Source organism: Haliotis cracherodii, unplaced genomic scaffold (genome assembly GCF_022045235.1).
Source record: "Haliotis cracherodii isolate W230 unplaced genomic scaffold, xgHalCrac1.p SCAF_13, whole genome shotgun sequence".
Classification (NCBI taxonomy): domain Eukaryota; kingdom Metazoa; phylum Mollusca; class Gastropoda; order Lepetellida; family Haliotidae; genus Haliotis; species Haliotis cracherodii.
The window spans coordinates 33,330,714-33,347,020 of NW_027266268.1; the positions used below are offsets into that span (position 1 = coordinate 33,330,714).

The 16,307-nt window shown below is 39.7% G+C and overlaps 1 protein-coding gene across 1 annotated transcript in view; it reads left to right on the forward strand.

Moving 5' to 3' along the window:
* LOC139459873 (collagen alpha-1(V) chain-like) overlaps window positions 1-16,307 on the forward strand; it is a 97,012-nt gene that overhangs the window by 64,852 nt on the left and 15,853 nt on the right. Inside the window, exons 33-49 of the mRNA XM_071241584.1 lie at window positions 234-323; window positions 794-847; window positions 1,819-1,872; window positions 2,298-2,351; window positions 2,591-2,644; window positions 3,273-3,326; window positions 4,121-4,174; window positions 6,387-6,440; window positions 6,894-6,947; window positions 7,969-8,076; window positions 9,228-9,281; window positions 10,796-10,903; window positions 11,556-11,663; window positions 12,968-13,021; window positions 13,422-13,475; window positions 14,948-15,001; window positions 16,135-16,242. Coding sequence (XP_071097685.1) covers window positions 234-323; window positions 794-847; window positions 1,819-1,872; window positions 2,298-2,351; window positions 2,591-2,644; window positions 3,273-3,326; window positions 4,121-4,174; window positions 6,387-6,440; window positions 6,894-6,947; window positions 7,969-8,076; window positions 9,228-9,281; window positions 10,796-10,903; window positions 11,556-11,663; window positions 12,968-13,021; window positions 13,422-13,475; window positions 14,948-15,001; window positions 16,135-16,242 — 1,170 coding nt within the window. The remainder of the gene's footprint in view (window positions 1-233; window positions 324-793; window positions 848-1,818; window positions 1,873-2,297; window positions 2,352-2,590; window positions 2,645-3,272; window positions 3,327-4,120; window positions 4,175-6,386; window positions 6,441-6,893; window positions 6,948-7,968; window positions 8,077-9,227; window positions 9,282-10,795; window positions 10,904-11,555; window positions 11,664-12,967; window positions 13,022-13,421; window positions 13,476-14,947; window positions 15,002-16,134; window positions 16,243-16,307) is intronic.

The following is a 16,307-nucleotide window of genomic DNA, read 5'->3' on the forward strand; positions in this document are numbered from 1 at the left end:
AATAAAAAACAATTGTAGAGGTTTCTTCTTTTCATCCCGATAGCATGTGTCCCGAAGCATATCACATTTTTTAATGAAATTTATTTATTATTTTTTAGGTCAAATGTATAGCCTCAGATTTTTTCGAGAGACATCTTGACAAAACTTGAATGTTCTTTTACTGAAATGCTGTGCTAATCCTGGATACGACTTAGTATAAGTCAGGAGTTGACCTGTGTGCGTGAATGTTTCAGGGTCCGGCTGGACCACGTGGTGAGGCAGGACCCCCTGGACCCCCCGGACACGGAGGTTTCCCCGGAGAGAGAGGATTCCCTGGACCTGCTGTAAGTATATACACTGGACCTGCGGTTGCTGGCAAAGAAATGCTGCTTTTGACATCTGTAAAACTGTATTTATATCTTTTATACAATATACCTTCTGAATGGATGTGTTGAAAATTCCATATTTCGTTAGATACCTGCCGCCATGGTAGGTATTGAGGTGAGAATCTATGACTAGTTCTTTAAAACTGAAATTCTAGAATGATTTGAATTCTCTTTATCTCCAAACAAATATGCTGTTACATAACAGTGTATAGGGATATTTAATGTGATACTTTTTGCTGAAAATGCATGTACTATATTCCTACAAATTAGTATATTGTGGCGTGTTTTTATACTATGTTCCTACAAACTAATATCAATTGATGTTTGATGAAGTGAGCGTTTATGCTATTTTCCTAGAAGCTAATTTATTATTGTGTTTCCATGTTGTGAGTATATATACTATATTCCTATAAACTATACACTTGCAGGGCGAGAGTGGTATTCCTGGTACAGGTGGCCCAGTTGGACCTCAAGGACCTCCCGTGAGTAGTCTCCCTTTGTAACTGAATTAACAAGCACCTTACAGCGACTGGCTTTTTGCAGAGCTCACTATTCTATCACTGCTACCAGTCACAACTCCCCACTGAGATAGGTGGCCACAACCATGGGTGGAGTTGAACTTGCAACTGAATGACTGTTATGTTTACAAACAAGCGGAGACTGTCGTGATGCCAAACTCTTCCCCCAACTAATTTTGTTTGTTTGTTTGTCAATTTCAATTTCTATTTCATTTCACTGGCATGTATCACATCTTTGAAAAGGCCTTTAGAAGTGATAGACATAAGGAAGCGAATATATGGATGTAAACTTCTTTATTATGAGAAACACAACGTTTCGGAGTAAATGCTTACACTTTTATTCACCTGATGAAGGAGTAAGTATATACGAGCGTACTCCGAAACATTGTGTTCCTCATAATAAAGAAGTTGACATCCATCAATTCTCTTCCCTAACTATCATGTAATTGGTATAGAAAGAATGTAAATTGTATGTTGGTGCTTTTCCGTTAATGTGCAATCTCGAACCGATCTGATTTAATTCATCATTTAAAATTCATCTGGGAAACGGTAAGTCAAATTGCTGGGCGCGGCGTAAAACATGAGACGCCAGAACCACAACCATGTGTGAAATTGTGCTTCAGCTTATGAACTGTCCTTTCAACCGTCTAGGTTTTGTTGTTGTAGTGAATTCGCTGGTCGTTCTGAACATTCGTAAATAAAAATGATGCAACTATGGGTCATAATGCGAAAGGATAGAGAAAAAAATAAATCAACCATAACATGTTTGAAGTCGGAGAAATCACTTGAATATATTGATTCTGAAAGTATTGTCAACAAATTAGAGCGATTTCTCCGTTACAGTAATCTCTGTCGAAGTGTTTTAAGAAACAACACTTAAACTATGCAGTGGTGTCTGTGATTCCAGTTCTGGAGACAGTGTGTTGTTGTTTCAGGGAGAGAAGGGTTCCCAGGGAGAGCCAGGCCCAGCAGGATCGACAGGCATCAGGGTAAGCAGTCCAGCAGCTTCTCAGGGACTTATCTAGACCGTCTCAGAGGCTGATGTATGGCCCTAAGTCTTCAGCAAATGGCAGAACAAATTCCCAATTTGAATGAACAGTTACCAATTTTACTCAGAAGTTACAAAAAATATAAACATCAATAAAACTCAGTTATTTACAATATCAAGGGTACCAAAGATAAATCCCTGAAACATTTATTTAAACTCACAAAAGACTTTACACAAGTTTACTGAAACTCTTGAAACACAGAAACTTGAGAGTCTTTCCTATTTCTTAAAAATAAATATGTTGAAAGGAAGGCAAACTCATTTGATTGAAACTATGCAAACTTATATCCATGCTCATGTCATTTTTGTATTTATTTTCTGTGACAATTGATCATCATCTACTAATTATTTTGCGTTATCTTCCAGGGCCGTATTGGCATGCCCGGCCCACTTGGCAAGAGAGGATTGAAGGGAGATATGGTGAGCTAACATGTCATTCCTCGATAAATCAAGCAAATAAAAGTATAGGCTAGTATTAATGGATAATAATATTGGTAATTTATTTTCATTGCATTTGCCATAAAGTTAATGCATTTTTCAGTATGTGTCCATTTATGGCAAGGGATGATGCAGTGATGTAACTGAAATACTGATCAATAGGGGTTGAACATAGATAACTCACTCACTCCAATGTCTACTGTACAATGTTTGTCTTTCAGGGCCAAGAGGGCATTCCTGGTCAATCTGGAGTCCAGGGACCGCAGGGACCAAGGGTAGGTCATTATCAGTGTGTTGATTAGGTCACTAGGCCATTATTATTGTTGTTATTGTTATTATTATGTTTGCATTCAAATGATATGGCTAGGTTGCAGGGAATAAATCTTCATAATGTGACAATGTATTTTGCAACATAGTCTGTCTAATGTTACATATTACATTAGTGAAGAGTACAAGCTGAGGGTATTTGAATTAATTCACAAGTCTTGACAAAGGAAAGTTAATCCATAATTTAGCTATTTGAAAGTAGTTTATACTATATTATCCATAATTGGTTTTAGGATTTGCTTTTCAATTGTGGATTTGCCAGTCACATAACATCTTCACTTATTAGCAGTAATACACTGACAACATGATGTTGTCACATTGCTGATAATCACATATGGAACAAGGTGTATGAATCAGCCAATCAATGTGAAGTAAATACTAACTTTTGCAGTGAGAAAATAATTACACAATATCTATGCTATATCATTCCATAGTGATTATAACAGATTCTAGTACATGTATTTGGTATGAAAAAGTTCTGCTATATACATATTACAGCAATCGTTTGTATGATGAAACTAGTGTGTGCATTAATACATGTGTTGGGCATGTTGTGATAATGTATACATGTTCCAGGGCTACAGAGGACCATCTGGACCCGTGGGTGCCCCAGGCTTGGAGGGAGATAAGGTACGTCTTTCACCGCAGTGTTCTTGTCGAAATAAATAAACTGACTTATTTGTTTCAGCTTCATTGCACTTGATAAAAGTCATTAATTTCTAATCCAGGAGTTTTATTGCTTTAGTTGTAACAGTGGAAACCTCGACTGATTTACCCACGGACAGAAGCCTTACAAATTTTGACACAAGGTTTTTGTATTTTTTCTAAATGCTACAACTGTAAAGATATGGTGTATTTAATTTTTGTTTTGACATGAACACTGAGTAGCACAAAGTAACCCTTAGGTTAAGACCGCCTCTGTTGTCTAGGGGTAGAGCGTTCACCTGTAGAGTGGAAGGCCAGGGTTTGATCCCTGGCATTAAAAGATGGTACTTGTTGTTGCTCTTCCTGTCCCTCGGCATTAAGAGGCTAAAACAAGGACTGGACGACTCGGAGTCAGTATGCTGTGTCTGAGTGGGGTATTCATGTTAAACTGCTGCATGGTATCTCAGTGGGCTAGCGCTATAAAATGCACGTCACTATATAAGTGCAATAATCTTGGACGAGACTTTCAACCCCACTTCACCTCACCTCACCTCAGGTCAGCATCTTAAATTAGGGTTACTCATTGAAACCAAATGCCTTTTTTTAGCCAGAAGCAATTTAATATTACAATAATGAGGATGATTCTGATATTATTACTTGTTACACATTTTCTGCATGTGTAGATGTGCTCAAGATCTGACCACGACTTGACCAAATATGATGTATTGGATGAGACGTGTAGGAAATATGATATATCCTTTACATATTCTTGTTTCCAGGGAGATCCTGGCCCCCCAGGAGAGAGAGGATTCAAGGGTGATGATGGACCATTTGTAAGCTATTACCTTTATACTTACCTTGTTTTGCTCAGATCAGTCTCCCCAGCATGGGTGGAGCTGTGCTTTGTGTGTTTGTTGTTTAACACTGCAGACAGCAATATTCCAGCTACATGATGGTGGTCTGTAAGTAATCAAGTCTGGCCCACACAATCCAGTGATTGACATCATGAGCATTGATCTAAGGAATTGGGATATGATGACAAGCATCATCCAAGTCAGACAAGCATGGGTTGCTGAAGACTATGGAGCTGCTGGAGCTATGATGTTATTTCTGTATAGACTCTATTTTGTCTGCTGACCTCCTGTTCTTATCAAAATCTGACTAAAGAAGATTGGGTGCTCAGTCACGTATTTTCTGGCTCAGACATGATCATGTACAGTCGCCGAATGCTGACTTTGTGTTATGCAACATTCACTCATTGCTCATATATCACATACCATGCAGTGAATAACAGTTCTGAGCACCCTTCTCCCTTTGCTTACTGACAAAGGTATGTGGACATAGGAGATGCTGTATTGTCTGTATTCCCTGCTGTATTGTCTGTATTCCCTGCTGTATTGTCTGTATTCCCTGCTGTATTGTCTATATTCCCTGTTGTATTGTCTGTATTCCATGCTGTATTGTCTATATTCCCTGCTGTATTGTCTGTATTCCCTGCTGAATTGTCTGTAATCCCAGCTGTGTTGTCTGTATTCCCTGCTGTATTGCCTGTATTCCATGCTGTATTGTCTGTATTCCCTGCTGTATTATCTATATTTCCTGCTGTATTGTCTGTATTCCCTGCTGTATTGTCTATATTCCCTGCTGTATTATCTGTATTCCCTTCTGTATTGTCTGTATTCCCGGCTGTTTTGTCTGTATTCCCTTCTGTATTGTCTGTATTCCGTCTGTATTGTCTGTATTCCCTGCTGTATTATCTATATTTCCTGCTGTATTGTTTGTATTCCATGCTCTATTGTCTATATTCCCTGCTGTATTGTCTATATTCCCTGCTGTATTGTCTATATTCCCTGCTGTATTGTCTGTATTCCCTGCTGTATTGTCTGTATTCCCTTCTGTATTGTCTATTCTCGGCTGTATTGTCTGTATTCCCTGCTGTATTGTCTGTATTCCCTTCTGTATTGTCTGTATTCCCTTCTGTATTGTCTGTATTCCCTGCTGTATTGTTTGTATTCCCTGCTGTATTATCTATATTTCCTGCCGTATTGTTTGTATTCCATGCTGTATTGTCTGTATTCCCTGCTGTATTGTCTATATTCCCTGCTGTATTGTCTGTATTCCATGATGTATTGATTTTATTCTGTGCTGTATTGTTTTTATTCTGTGCTGTATTGTCTATATTCCCTGCTGTATTATCTATATTTCCTGCTATATTGTCTGTATTCACTGCAGTATTGTTTGTATTCCCTGTTGTATTGTCTATATTCCCTGCTGTAGTGTCTAGATTCCATGCTGTATTGTTTGTATCCCTTGCTGTATTATATGTATTGCCTGCTGTATTGTTTGTATTCCCTGCTATATTGTCTGTATTCCCTGCTGTATTGTCTGTATTCCCTGCTGTATTGTCTGTATTCCCCGCTGTATTGTTTGTATTCCCTGCTGTATTGTCTATATTCCCTGCTGTATTGTTGGTTTTCCCTGCTGTATTGTCTGTATTCCCTGCTGTAATGTCAATATTCCCTGCTATATTTTTGGTTTTCCCTGCTGTATTGTCTGTATTTCCTGCTGTATTGTCTTTATTCCCTGTTGTATTGTCTATATTTCCTGCTGTATTGTCTATATTCTCTGTTGTTCTGTCTATATTCCATGCTGTATTGTCTGTATTCCCTGCTATATTGTTTGTGTTCCCTGCTGTATTGTCTGTTTTCCCTGATGTATTGTTGTATTCTCTGCTATATTGTTTGTATTCCCTGATGTATTGTCTGTATTCCCTGCTGTATTGTCTATATTTCCTGCTGTATTGTCTATATTCCCTGCTGTATTGTCTATATTCCCTGCTGTATTGTCTGTATTCCCTGCTTTATTGTTTGTCTTCTCTGTGTATTGTCTATAATCCCTGCTGTATTGTTTGTATTCCCTGCTATATTGTTTGTATTCCCTGATGTATTGTCTGTATTCCCTGATGTATTATATATATTTCCTGCTGTATTGTCTATATTCCCTGTTGTATTGTCTATATTCCAAGCTGTATTATCTGTGTTTCAGGGCCCACCTGGACCACAAGGACCTCAGGGACCACAGGGTGCAGCGGGTCCACCAGTAAGTCTTTATACACCAGTTGTCATGCCAACTTGCCTGTAATCTTTAAACTTGTCTAAGCAGGGGATTATTTAATTTAGTGATTTCTCATTGCCTGGGATTTTGTCTAGAGGTTAGATATTGTTTCAGCTACAGCTGCAAAACCAGATATTTATTTTAATTAAAGCCATTAGCATGAAGATGTTTTTAGGAAAATCACCTTGCAACAAATGTAATTTTTGTGGCAGATAATTTCTCTTTTTTCTCAACAGCCTGAAGCATAATTATTTATTTCAAGAATTTTCTGGGACAACATATTCTTTTCTACACAGTCCCAAGGTTTTATGATTAATATTAATGGTTTGTCATCAGTAAAGAAGTTTACTTCAAGAAAGAGGAAATCCTCAATAATAAGAATGGGTTCATGCCATGTGATGCGTCATGTGAAGTGTCATGTGATGTGATGTGTTTCAGGGCCCCTATGGAGAACATGGACTGCGAGGTGTGCAGGGAGTGCGAGGCAAGAAGGTGGGTGACGCGGGCTGGAGAGCATCTAGTGCTGGCATTCTACACTTTGTTGGGATGGGTACAAACTGCCACTGGAACTATTTGCTATTCAGTAGTGTAACATTTATAACATATTTGACCATGTAACCATGGTTATTAAGGAGTTAGTTGTGTGATTATTATAACACATTCCAAGATGCTCAAAATGATCTTCAGCTATGACAATATATAACACATTCCAAGATGCTCAAAATGATCTTCAGCTATGACAATAGTGAGGCTAAATGGGAGCGGTGGAGTGGCCTAATGGTTGAACCATTTGCCTGGCACACTGAAGGTCTGTGTTGGATTCCCTATGTGGGTTTAATGTATGAAGCACGTTTTGAGTGTCTTTCATTGTGATATTGCTGGAAGTTGGCTAAAAGTGGTGTAAAAACCATGTCACTCTCTCACTCACTCCCGGATACTGATCATTTGCATGAATAACAAATTCTCAAAGAAATGAAGTTTGTTCCATGTGATCATATTCACATTTGGAATATAGTGTTCTCACCGCCAAAAGAAACGCGGACCACGGAAACATGTAGAGAAATATGTACGTTAAGAAGAGATGTTTCCAATGTGTACCACTTAATGACAAAAGTAACAATCAGTCAAGTGTCACCACAGAGTGTCTTTATTCTTATCACGATATGCCGCACATGATTTCCAAACTTGACACACTAATCCTGCAAGAGACAAAAGGTGCATCTCGAGTCATGGATCTATGACGTCACATGTGATGCGTTCATGAGCGTCGATTCACACAGCATACCATTATGTTCATTTGTGCATCAAACCAATCTCATATCTCTTGAACATGAGTAATTCTTCATAAATTTAACAATATGTATGGTAATCGCGTTTCTCTTGTCGGAGAGTATACAACAGTGATATTGTAAGAGTGCAGTCATTACCTATTGCAGCTACTTAGCTCATGCTCATGCTGTTAGTACAGTGTCTTGGCAAGGCATGTTATGTGTATCTGCCCTTGTTTCTCCAGGGTTCCGAGGGCCCCAGAGGTTTGTTGGGACCCACAGGTCTCCCAGGTATTCAGGGCATGCCTGGCCCCCCAGGACCCAAGGGAGAGTCTGGCGATCGTGGATCTATGGTAAGTTGATCTGTTAAACCAGGGGGGTGGGGTAGGCTAGTGGGTAATGCCAGGACCCAAGGGAGAGTTTGGCGATCGTGGATCTATGATAAGTGGATCTGTTAAACCAGGGAGGTGGGGTAGGCTAGTGGGTAATGCCAGGACCCAAGGGAGAGTCTGGCGATCATGGATCTATGGTATGTGGATCTGTTAAACCAGGGAGGTGGGGTAGGCCAGTGGGTAATGCCAGGACGCAAGGGAGAGTCTGGCGATCATGGATCTATGGTATGTGGATCTGTTAAACCAGGGAGGTGGGGTAGGCCAGTGGGTAATGCCAGGACGCAAGGGAGAGTCTGGCGATCGTGGATCTATGATAAGTGGATCAGTTAAACCAGGGAGGTGGGGTAGGCCAGTGGGTAATGCCAGAACCCAAGGGAGAGTCTGGCGATCATGGATCTATGATAAGTGGATCAGTTAAACCAGGGAGGTGGGGGTAGGCCAGTGGGTAATGCCAGGACGCAAGGGAGAGTCTGGCGATCATGGATCTATGGTATGTGGATCTGTTAAACCAGGGAGGTGGGGTAGGCCAGTGGGTAATGCCAGGACGCAAGGGAGAGTCTGGCGATTGTGGATCTATGGTAAGTGGGTCAGTTGTGGTGGGTAATTAAGATATCTCACTTTGATACTATGTGTGAACCCATAGTTATTGTCTCATGCCATGATGGAGCTGAAATATTGTCTAAAGTGGCAAGAAACAATACTCAATCTGGGTTAGTGTAGGTCCCCAGCAAGCTGTGCCGGTCATGAGAGGTGACTCAATGTTTCAGATGGTCAAGCTCGGAGACTATGTTGATAACATGTTATCGTTTGCTGACGTTACTCATAAGATCAATCACTGAATTGTCTGGTCCAGACTTGATTATTTAAAGGCCTCCATTCTTGAGCTGGAATATTGCTGAGTCGTAATGTCCTCAAATTCATTACAATGGGACCGACCCACAGAATGGATACAGCTTCACAACACATGTGATTCATCCACACTGTGTCTGAATGGCCGGTAGTATTTCCCTGTTGTGTGTTTTATATTTTGTTGTGTATTAATCAACAGTTGAATATTATCTACCTCTACCCGTAGATCTGACTCAATCTGACGATTCGTCTCTCTGTTTCAGGGACCACCTGGAGCTCCAGGACCAATGGGAATTCCTGGCTCCCCCGGAACACCAGTAAGTGTTTCGTGGTCCAAGGGCCGCTAGTGAAGACATGTTTCAGTGTCGATGTACTTTGCTGTACAGAGATTCCATGGTGTCAAACTGTTTATTACAAAGAAAGATTAGATATAATACATGATCCAGCTCGCTGCGGATTCCCACCAAATTATGCTTGTTGTAAGAGACGACTAAAGTGATTTGGTGGTCAGGCTGGGTGACATAGTTGATTGTGTGATGTTCCCTGACAGCGTGGAATGTCGCTCATAATATCAATCACCAGATTGTCAAAGTAAAAAACAGTGTCACATTGCTGCAAGTGACTGAACAAGAAATTACAAACTTTGTCAATGAAAATTGAATTTGCAATTAAACATCACTAGACGTGATGATTTCAGTTGTATTTCCTGTTTTGTTGGTATTGTTCTGTATGCAGAGATTAGATTACTGTGTGTATTTGTATCGTAAAGTAAAAGGAAAAGGGATGTAGATGATTTTGTCTGCAGTTTACTGCAGTTTATATGATGTACAAAGTAGTTTTGCTTTCTGACCTGCATCCTGATGATGTTGATGTGATGATGGTGATGTGGATGATGATGATGGTGATGCGGATGATGATGATGTTGATATGATGATGGTGATGCGGACGATGATGATGTTGATGTGATGATGGTGATGTGGATGATGATGATGTTGATATGATGATGGTGATGCGGACGATGATGATGTTGATGTGATGATGTTGATGTGGATGATGATGATGTTGATATGATGATGGTGATGCGGACGATGATGGTGATGTGATGATGGTGATGCAGATGATGATGATGATGATGATGATGATGTTGATGTGATGATGATGTTGATATGATGATGGTGATGTTGATGATGATGATGTTGATGTGATGATGGGGATGGGGATGGGGATGATGATGATGATGTTGTTGATGTGATGATGATGATGTTGATATGATGATGGTGATGTTGATGTGGATGATGATGATGTTGATGTGATGATGGTGATGCGGATGATGATGATGTGATGATGTGGATGATGATGATGTTGATGTGATGATGTTGATGTGGACGATGATGATGATGTTGATGTGATGATGATGATGGTGATGTTGAAGTGGATGATGATGATGTTGATGTGATGATGGTGATGGGATGATGATGATGATGATGATGATGTTGATATGATAATGGTGATGCGGATGATGATGATGTGATGATGTTGATGTGGATGATGTTGATGTGGATGATGATGTTGATATGATGATGGTGATGCGGACGATGATGATGTTGATGTGATGATGGTGATGCGGATGATGATGATGATGATGGTGATGTTGATGATGATGATGATGATATGATGATGGTGATGCAGATGATGATGATGTGATGATGTTGATGTGGATGATTATGATGTTGATGTGGATGATGATGATGTTGATATGATGATGGTGATGCGGATGATGATGATGTGATGATGATGATGATGATAATGATGATGTATTTGTTTGTTCCAGGGCACCCCCGGAGTGACAGGCATCCCTGGCCCCGAGGGAGCCATGGGACCTAAAGGAGATCAGGGTGACCGTGGCACGCCCGGTATTCCCGGAATCGATGGAATAGCAGTGAGTTTGTAAAGTCAGTACCGCCACCGTGGTCTAGTGGATAGAGTTGAAGGTTCATGGTTTGATCCCCGGCTCTGTCATGCCAAAATATGTTAGGAGGTGGCACGTGTTGTTTCTCTCCCTGGCACTCAGCATTCAAGGGCCAGTCTGTTGACGGTTCTGGGTTTTTTGAATCATGCATGAAATAATTCCACTCCTTTAGTTCATGCACAATGTAATTCTCAGACCAAAACAATAGAGCTCCACACAGTGAGGCTAACAACCCAAGTGCTGTGCAGAAAAACTGACTGTGGTGTGGTCACTGGAGCATAAACTTCTCTTGCAGAATAAGCTGGTTATCGGCAATTGTTTGCAAACAATGCTGCAGAATGGTCGACATACTGGTCCTTTATGGGGAAACAAAGATTAGTCGGCCTGAAGTCTGTAAACTGTATCTGCATGGGGCATCCACCCACACCCACCCAAACCCACCCAGACACACACACACGCACACACACACACCCAGACACATACACACACACACACACCTCTCTCTCTCTCTTTCCTATCATAACATTACCTCTGGAGATGACCATCAGGAAGCTTGGGGTGCAGGAACTCCACACTATGCTTTGTCACCTTTAGCTTGTATTTTGTCTGATGCTTGTTGCAGGGAGGACCAGGAGGGCCTGGTGCTAAGGGAGATGATGGACGAATTGGTTTGCAAGGAGACCCCGGCCCTCGGGGAGAGCGTGGTCCTGAGGGAGACAAGGGAGAAGTGGTGGGTGAACTATTTCCTATACCATACTGCCAAGATGGGTAATGCGGTCTTATATTGCAGTGTCTAGATTGGTTATACAGGATAATATCATGCCAAAATGGGTATTGCGGTCTTATATTGCAGTGTCTCGATTGGTTATACAGGATAATATCATGCCAAGATGGGTAATGCGGTCTTATATTGCAGTGTCTCGATTGGTTATACAGGATAATATCATGCCAAGATGGGTCATGCGGTCTTATATTGCAGTGTCTAGATTGGTTATACAGGATAATATCATGCCAAGATGGGTAATGTGGTCTTATATTGCAGTGTCGAGATTGGTTATACAGGATAATATGATGCCAAGATGGGTAATGCAGTCTTATATTGCACTGTCTAGATTGGTTATACAGGATAATATGATGCCAAGATGGGTAATGTGGTCTTTATTGCAGTGTCGAGATTGGTTATACAGGATAATATGATGCCAAGATGGGTAATGCAGTCTTATATTGCAGTGTCGAGATTGGTTATACAGGATAATATCATGCCAAGATGGGTCATGCGGTCTTATATTGCAGTGTTGAGATTGGTTATAGAGGATAATATCATGCAATGACGTGTAATATTTTCTTATCTTGTAATGCCTAGATGGGTAATAAGGTGTTTATAACTTAACAGCTTAATGGCTGCTGTGGGGTTATATTATAGTACCTACATAGTTGATACAAGCTAATGTTAAAATGGTGAGATAGATAATACTGGCTTATGTAGTTTATTGTATGTTGTAATACCAGCATTTTCATGAATATTACCAGCTGAGCACTTGTGTTGTGATACCTTGCCTCACAATCTGGTTGAAAAGACCTTAAATTTTTGTCTTAAAGTAGGCCTTAAATATTAATATAATGCCCTGAAAAAGGCCTTAAATTGGAGGCTTTAAAAGGGCCTTAAATCTAATAAAATGCCCTGATATGGTTTTAAATCTGGATCTTGAAAGGGCCTTAAAATTCAATAAAATGCCCTCAGAAGAACTTAAACTTTGGGACTGCTGTTACAAACACATATTTTCCAACTTTGTTTTTCCCTACTAAATCATACCATAACACATTGTAGCAAATAATTTTTTACAGAACGCAATTGATAAATACTATTGATAGTGTATTTGGATGTACAGATGGAGCCATTTTTAATGGTGAAATAAGTATGTCCTAGTAAATCTGTTTGTCTTACATTTAGCTTTTGAAAAGCGAACATTGCTTTGTTATTTGGTGGTTCAAGTTTTGTACAAAACATGTGATCATCCTCGGTTTGTTTTACAGGGTCTGCCTGGTCAGACTGGCCCACCTGGAGATGCAGGCGAGTCTGGACAGAAGGTAGGTGTAATAACAACATCAATAATAATATTAATAATAATAATAATAATAATAATAATAATAATAATAGAAGGGGCAAGGGCCCTGAGATGATGATGAGCTTAACCAGCCTGACTGTGCCAGGATCACCCAAACCCTTTTTGCTGCATTTTGAAAAAATTAATCTGTAAATAATAATAATGATAATAATAAATAAAAATATTACACAGGTCAAATTTTATTCCCAACTCCCTGGGAAGTATACAACCCAACCTGCTATATTAGGTGCCAGATGTAGAACCATAACATGAAAAGTATCCCTCCCTTTGTGGACAGATAGTCTACATTTACACTATATAATACTGCACCTATTAATCCCACAGTGATGTGTTATTGAATGTATACACTGCTTGTGTTCCAGGGAGAGGCCGGCACACCAGGAACTGATGGAGAGCCAGGACCACCAGGAGTCATGGTGAGTTGCTTGTAGGACATGGAGACATCCATCACTGGGCTTACTCCTGTGATGGTGGGCGGGGGCGAGTGTTTCTACATTCCTATCCGGTATTGTTATACCTGTATTAAGAATCTTGCAATTTGATTGGTTAATCCATACCACGTGACAAAAACAATACATTTCAATGTAGACCCTGAAATCATTTGACTGACACTAACCTCGAATATTGACTCATCACATGATCAGTATTGACCTGTCACATGATGAATATTGACTCGTCTGCAAGAAAAACTAGATAGCATCTGGTACAAACATTTCATGGTTTGTATTAATGTTACTGTAATGAAAATGAGGACAGTTTAAAGTGAATTTCGGTTAACAAAACAAATGATTACTCTTGACGAGGTCAGTATGCAAAAACAAGTTGTTTTTTTACCTCGTCAAGAGTAATTATTTTTATAGTGTCAGCTGACTATTATACCAGTTACCACATACCTTTTGTGCTATGTGTGCATACATTATGGCAAAATGCACATTTGATTTGGTAATTCACACTTTCACCGTCTTCAAGTTACACTTACCGTATTCGACGTAATAAACGCCCTGCTCTAATAAGCGCCCATGCACGGTGATATTTACTAATATATTTGCTGATGAACAATCCCAATTAGCACCCCTTCTGATTGATCAATGTACAAAAGACTTATTTATTCGCGTATAATACGCAATTAAATTCTGGAAAAAAATACCTGTTGTATATAAACATTTCAGGCTGTCAGCATAAACCACGAAATTTATCTTTCAAATGTTTTTCACCAAAATAACATTTAATTAAGAGCCCACTATTTCTAATTTTGAGAGCGCCCTGGGCGCTTATTATGTCGAATACGGTAGTTCTAATAAGGTGACATATTCAAGCAACAGTTCTTTTCCATACTTCAAATTGTAATGGAATTGAAGCCATTTTATCTTGGTGTTGTTTCTTCTGGCTGTCAGCTTACATAGCTACATGTACCATGTCATTGAGGACATCTCTCATAATGGTGGATTGTATTATCATGAAACTCAAAACATAGTAAGGCATAAAAAAATAAAAGATTTGGTTCTCAGGCAATGGTTTTTGAAAATATAGTGCGGGCAGGCGTAGTCTTTTGTTTTGGGGCTGTTTAAACTGGTATGTAACCAAACAAACAGTTGTGTAACCAAATATAAAGTTGTATGCAATCAAACTGGGATAGGGACTCCCTACATAAATGTATTTCCTTGATGAGTAAAATAGTGGAATACAGTATTTGACTACTGCTGGTCTTGGAATTATTAATGAATTTTTGTTTTTAAACAAAAATGAAAATAAAAACAAAAAGTATGCATACTTTATGATGATGTGGGCAGTGCCTGAGAACCATGACTACTATTTTTTTAGCATAACAAATGTTATTGCAGATACTAGATTATGACGAAATTTTGACTCATTTCTCTGCCATCTGTAGGGACCACCTGGACCTCAAGGTGAACCTGGTCTGCCGGGACGATCCGGGAAACAGGTATGTCATTCCAGGATAGACACACAGAAATTTGAGTCACATCAGCACTTCCCAGGTCTGAACTTGGCCATGGTGCCTTGGTGCCAACAGAAGGTCACAACAAATTAAATATTTATTAATGAAATGAAAAGATTTCAATTAAAAAAAAAAAAAAAAATTGTTTGTGGCTATATGTTGTTTTAATGGACATTTTGTTTATCATTGTTATCATAGCTAGGTTTATTACAGCAATCAACTTGCAACTATGAATCTATTTACAAGTTTGCGGATGCTTTATAAAGAGATAATTGTTATATAGCTGTATTGTATTGTGCTGCAGGGTGAGATGGGTATTGATGGAGTGAGGTATAACTGTTATATAGCAGTGTTGAGCTATGATGTATTGTGCTGCAGGGTGAGATGGGTATTGATGGAGAGAGGTATAACTGTTATATAGCAGTGTTCAGCTATGATGTATTATGCTGCAGGGTGAGATGGGTATTGATGGAGTGAGGTATAACTGTTATATAGCAGTGTTCAGCAATGATGTATTGCGTTCCAGGGAGAGATGGGTATTGATGGAGAGAGGTATAACTGTTATATAGCAGTGTTCATATATGATGTATTGTGCTGCAGGGTGCTATGGGTATTGATGGAGAGAGGTATAACTGTTATATAGCAGTGTTCATATATGATGTATTGTGCTGCAGGGTGAGATGGGTATTGATGGAGTGAGGTATAACTGTTCTATAGCAGTGTTCAGCTATGATGTATTGTGCTGCAGGGTGAGATGGGTATTGATGGAGAGAGGTATAACTGTTATATAGCAGTGTTCATATATGATGTATTGTGCTGCAGGATGAGATGGGTATTGATGGAGAGAGGTATAACTGTTCTATAGCAGTGTTCAGCTATGATGTATTGTGCTGCAGGGTGAGATGGGTATTGATGGAGTGAGGTATAACTGTTCTATAGCAGTGTTCAGCTATGATGTATTGTGCTGCAGGGTGAGATGGGTATTGATGGAGTGAGGTATAACTGTTCTATAGCAGTGTTCAGCTATGATGTATTATGCTGCAAGGTGAGATGGGTATTGATGGAGTGAGGTATAACTGTTATATAGCAGTGTTCAGCTATGATGTATTGTGCTGCAGGGTGAGATGGGTATTCCCGGAGTGCAGGGCAGCAGCGGTGGCCCGGGAGAGAAGGGAGATCGTGGTTTGAGAGGACCCCCTGGACAGAGAGGAGCACCTGGACCACCTGTGAGTAACAAATCACAAAAGTAATGATTTTTCAAATGGATGAAAAAAGTAATCTTGGTTCTCCC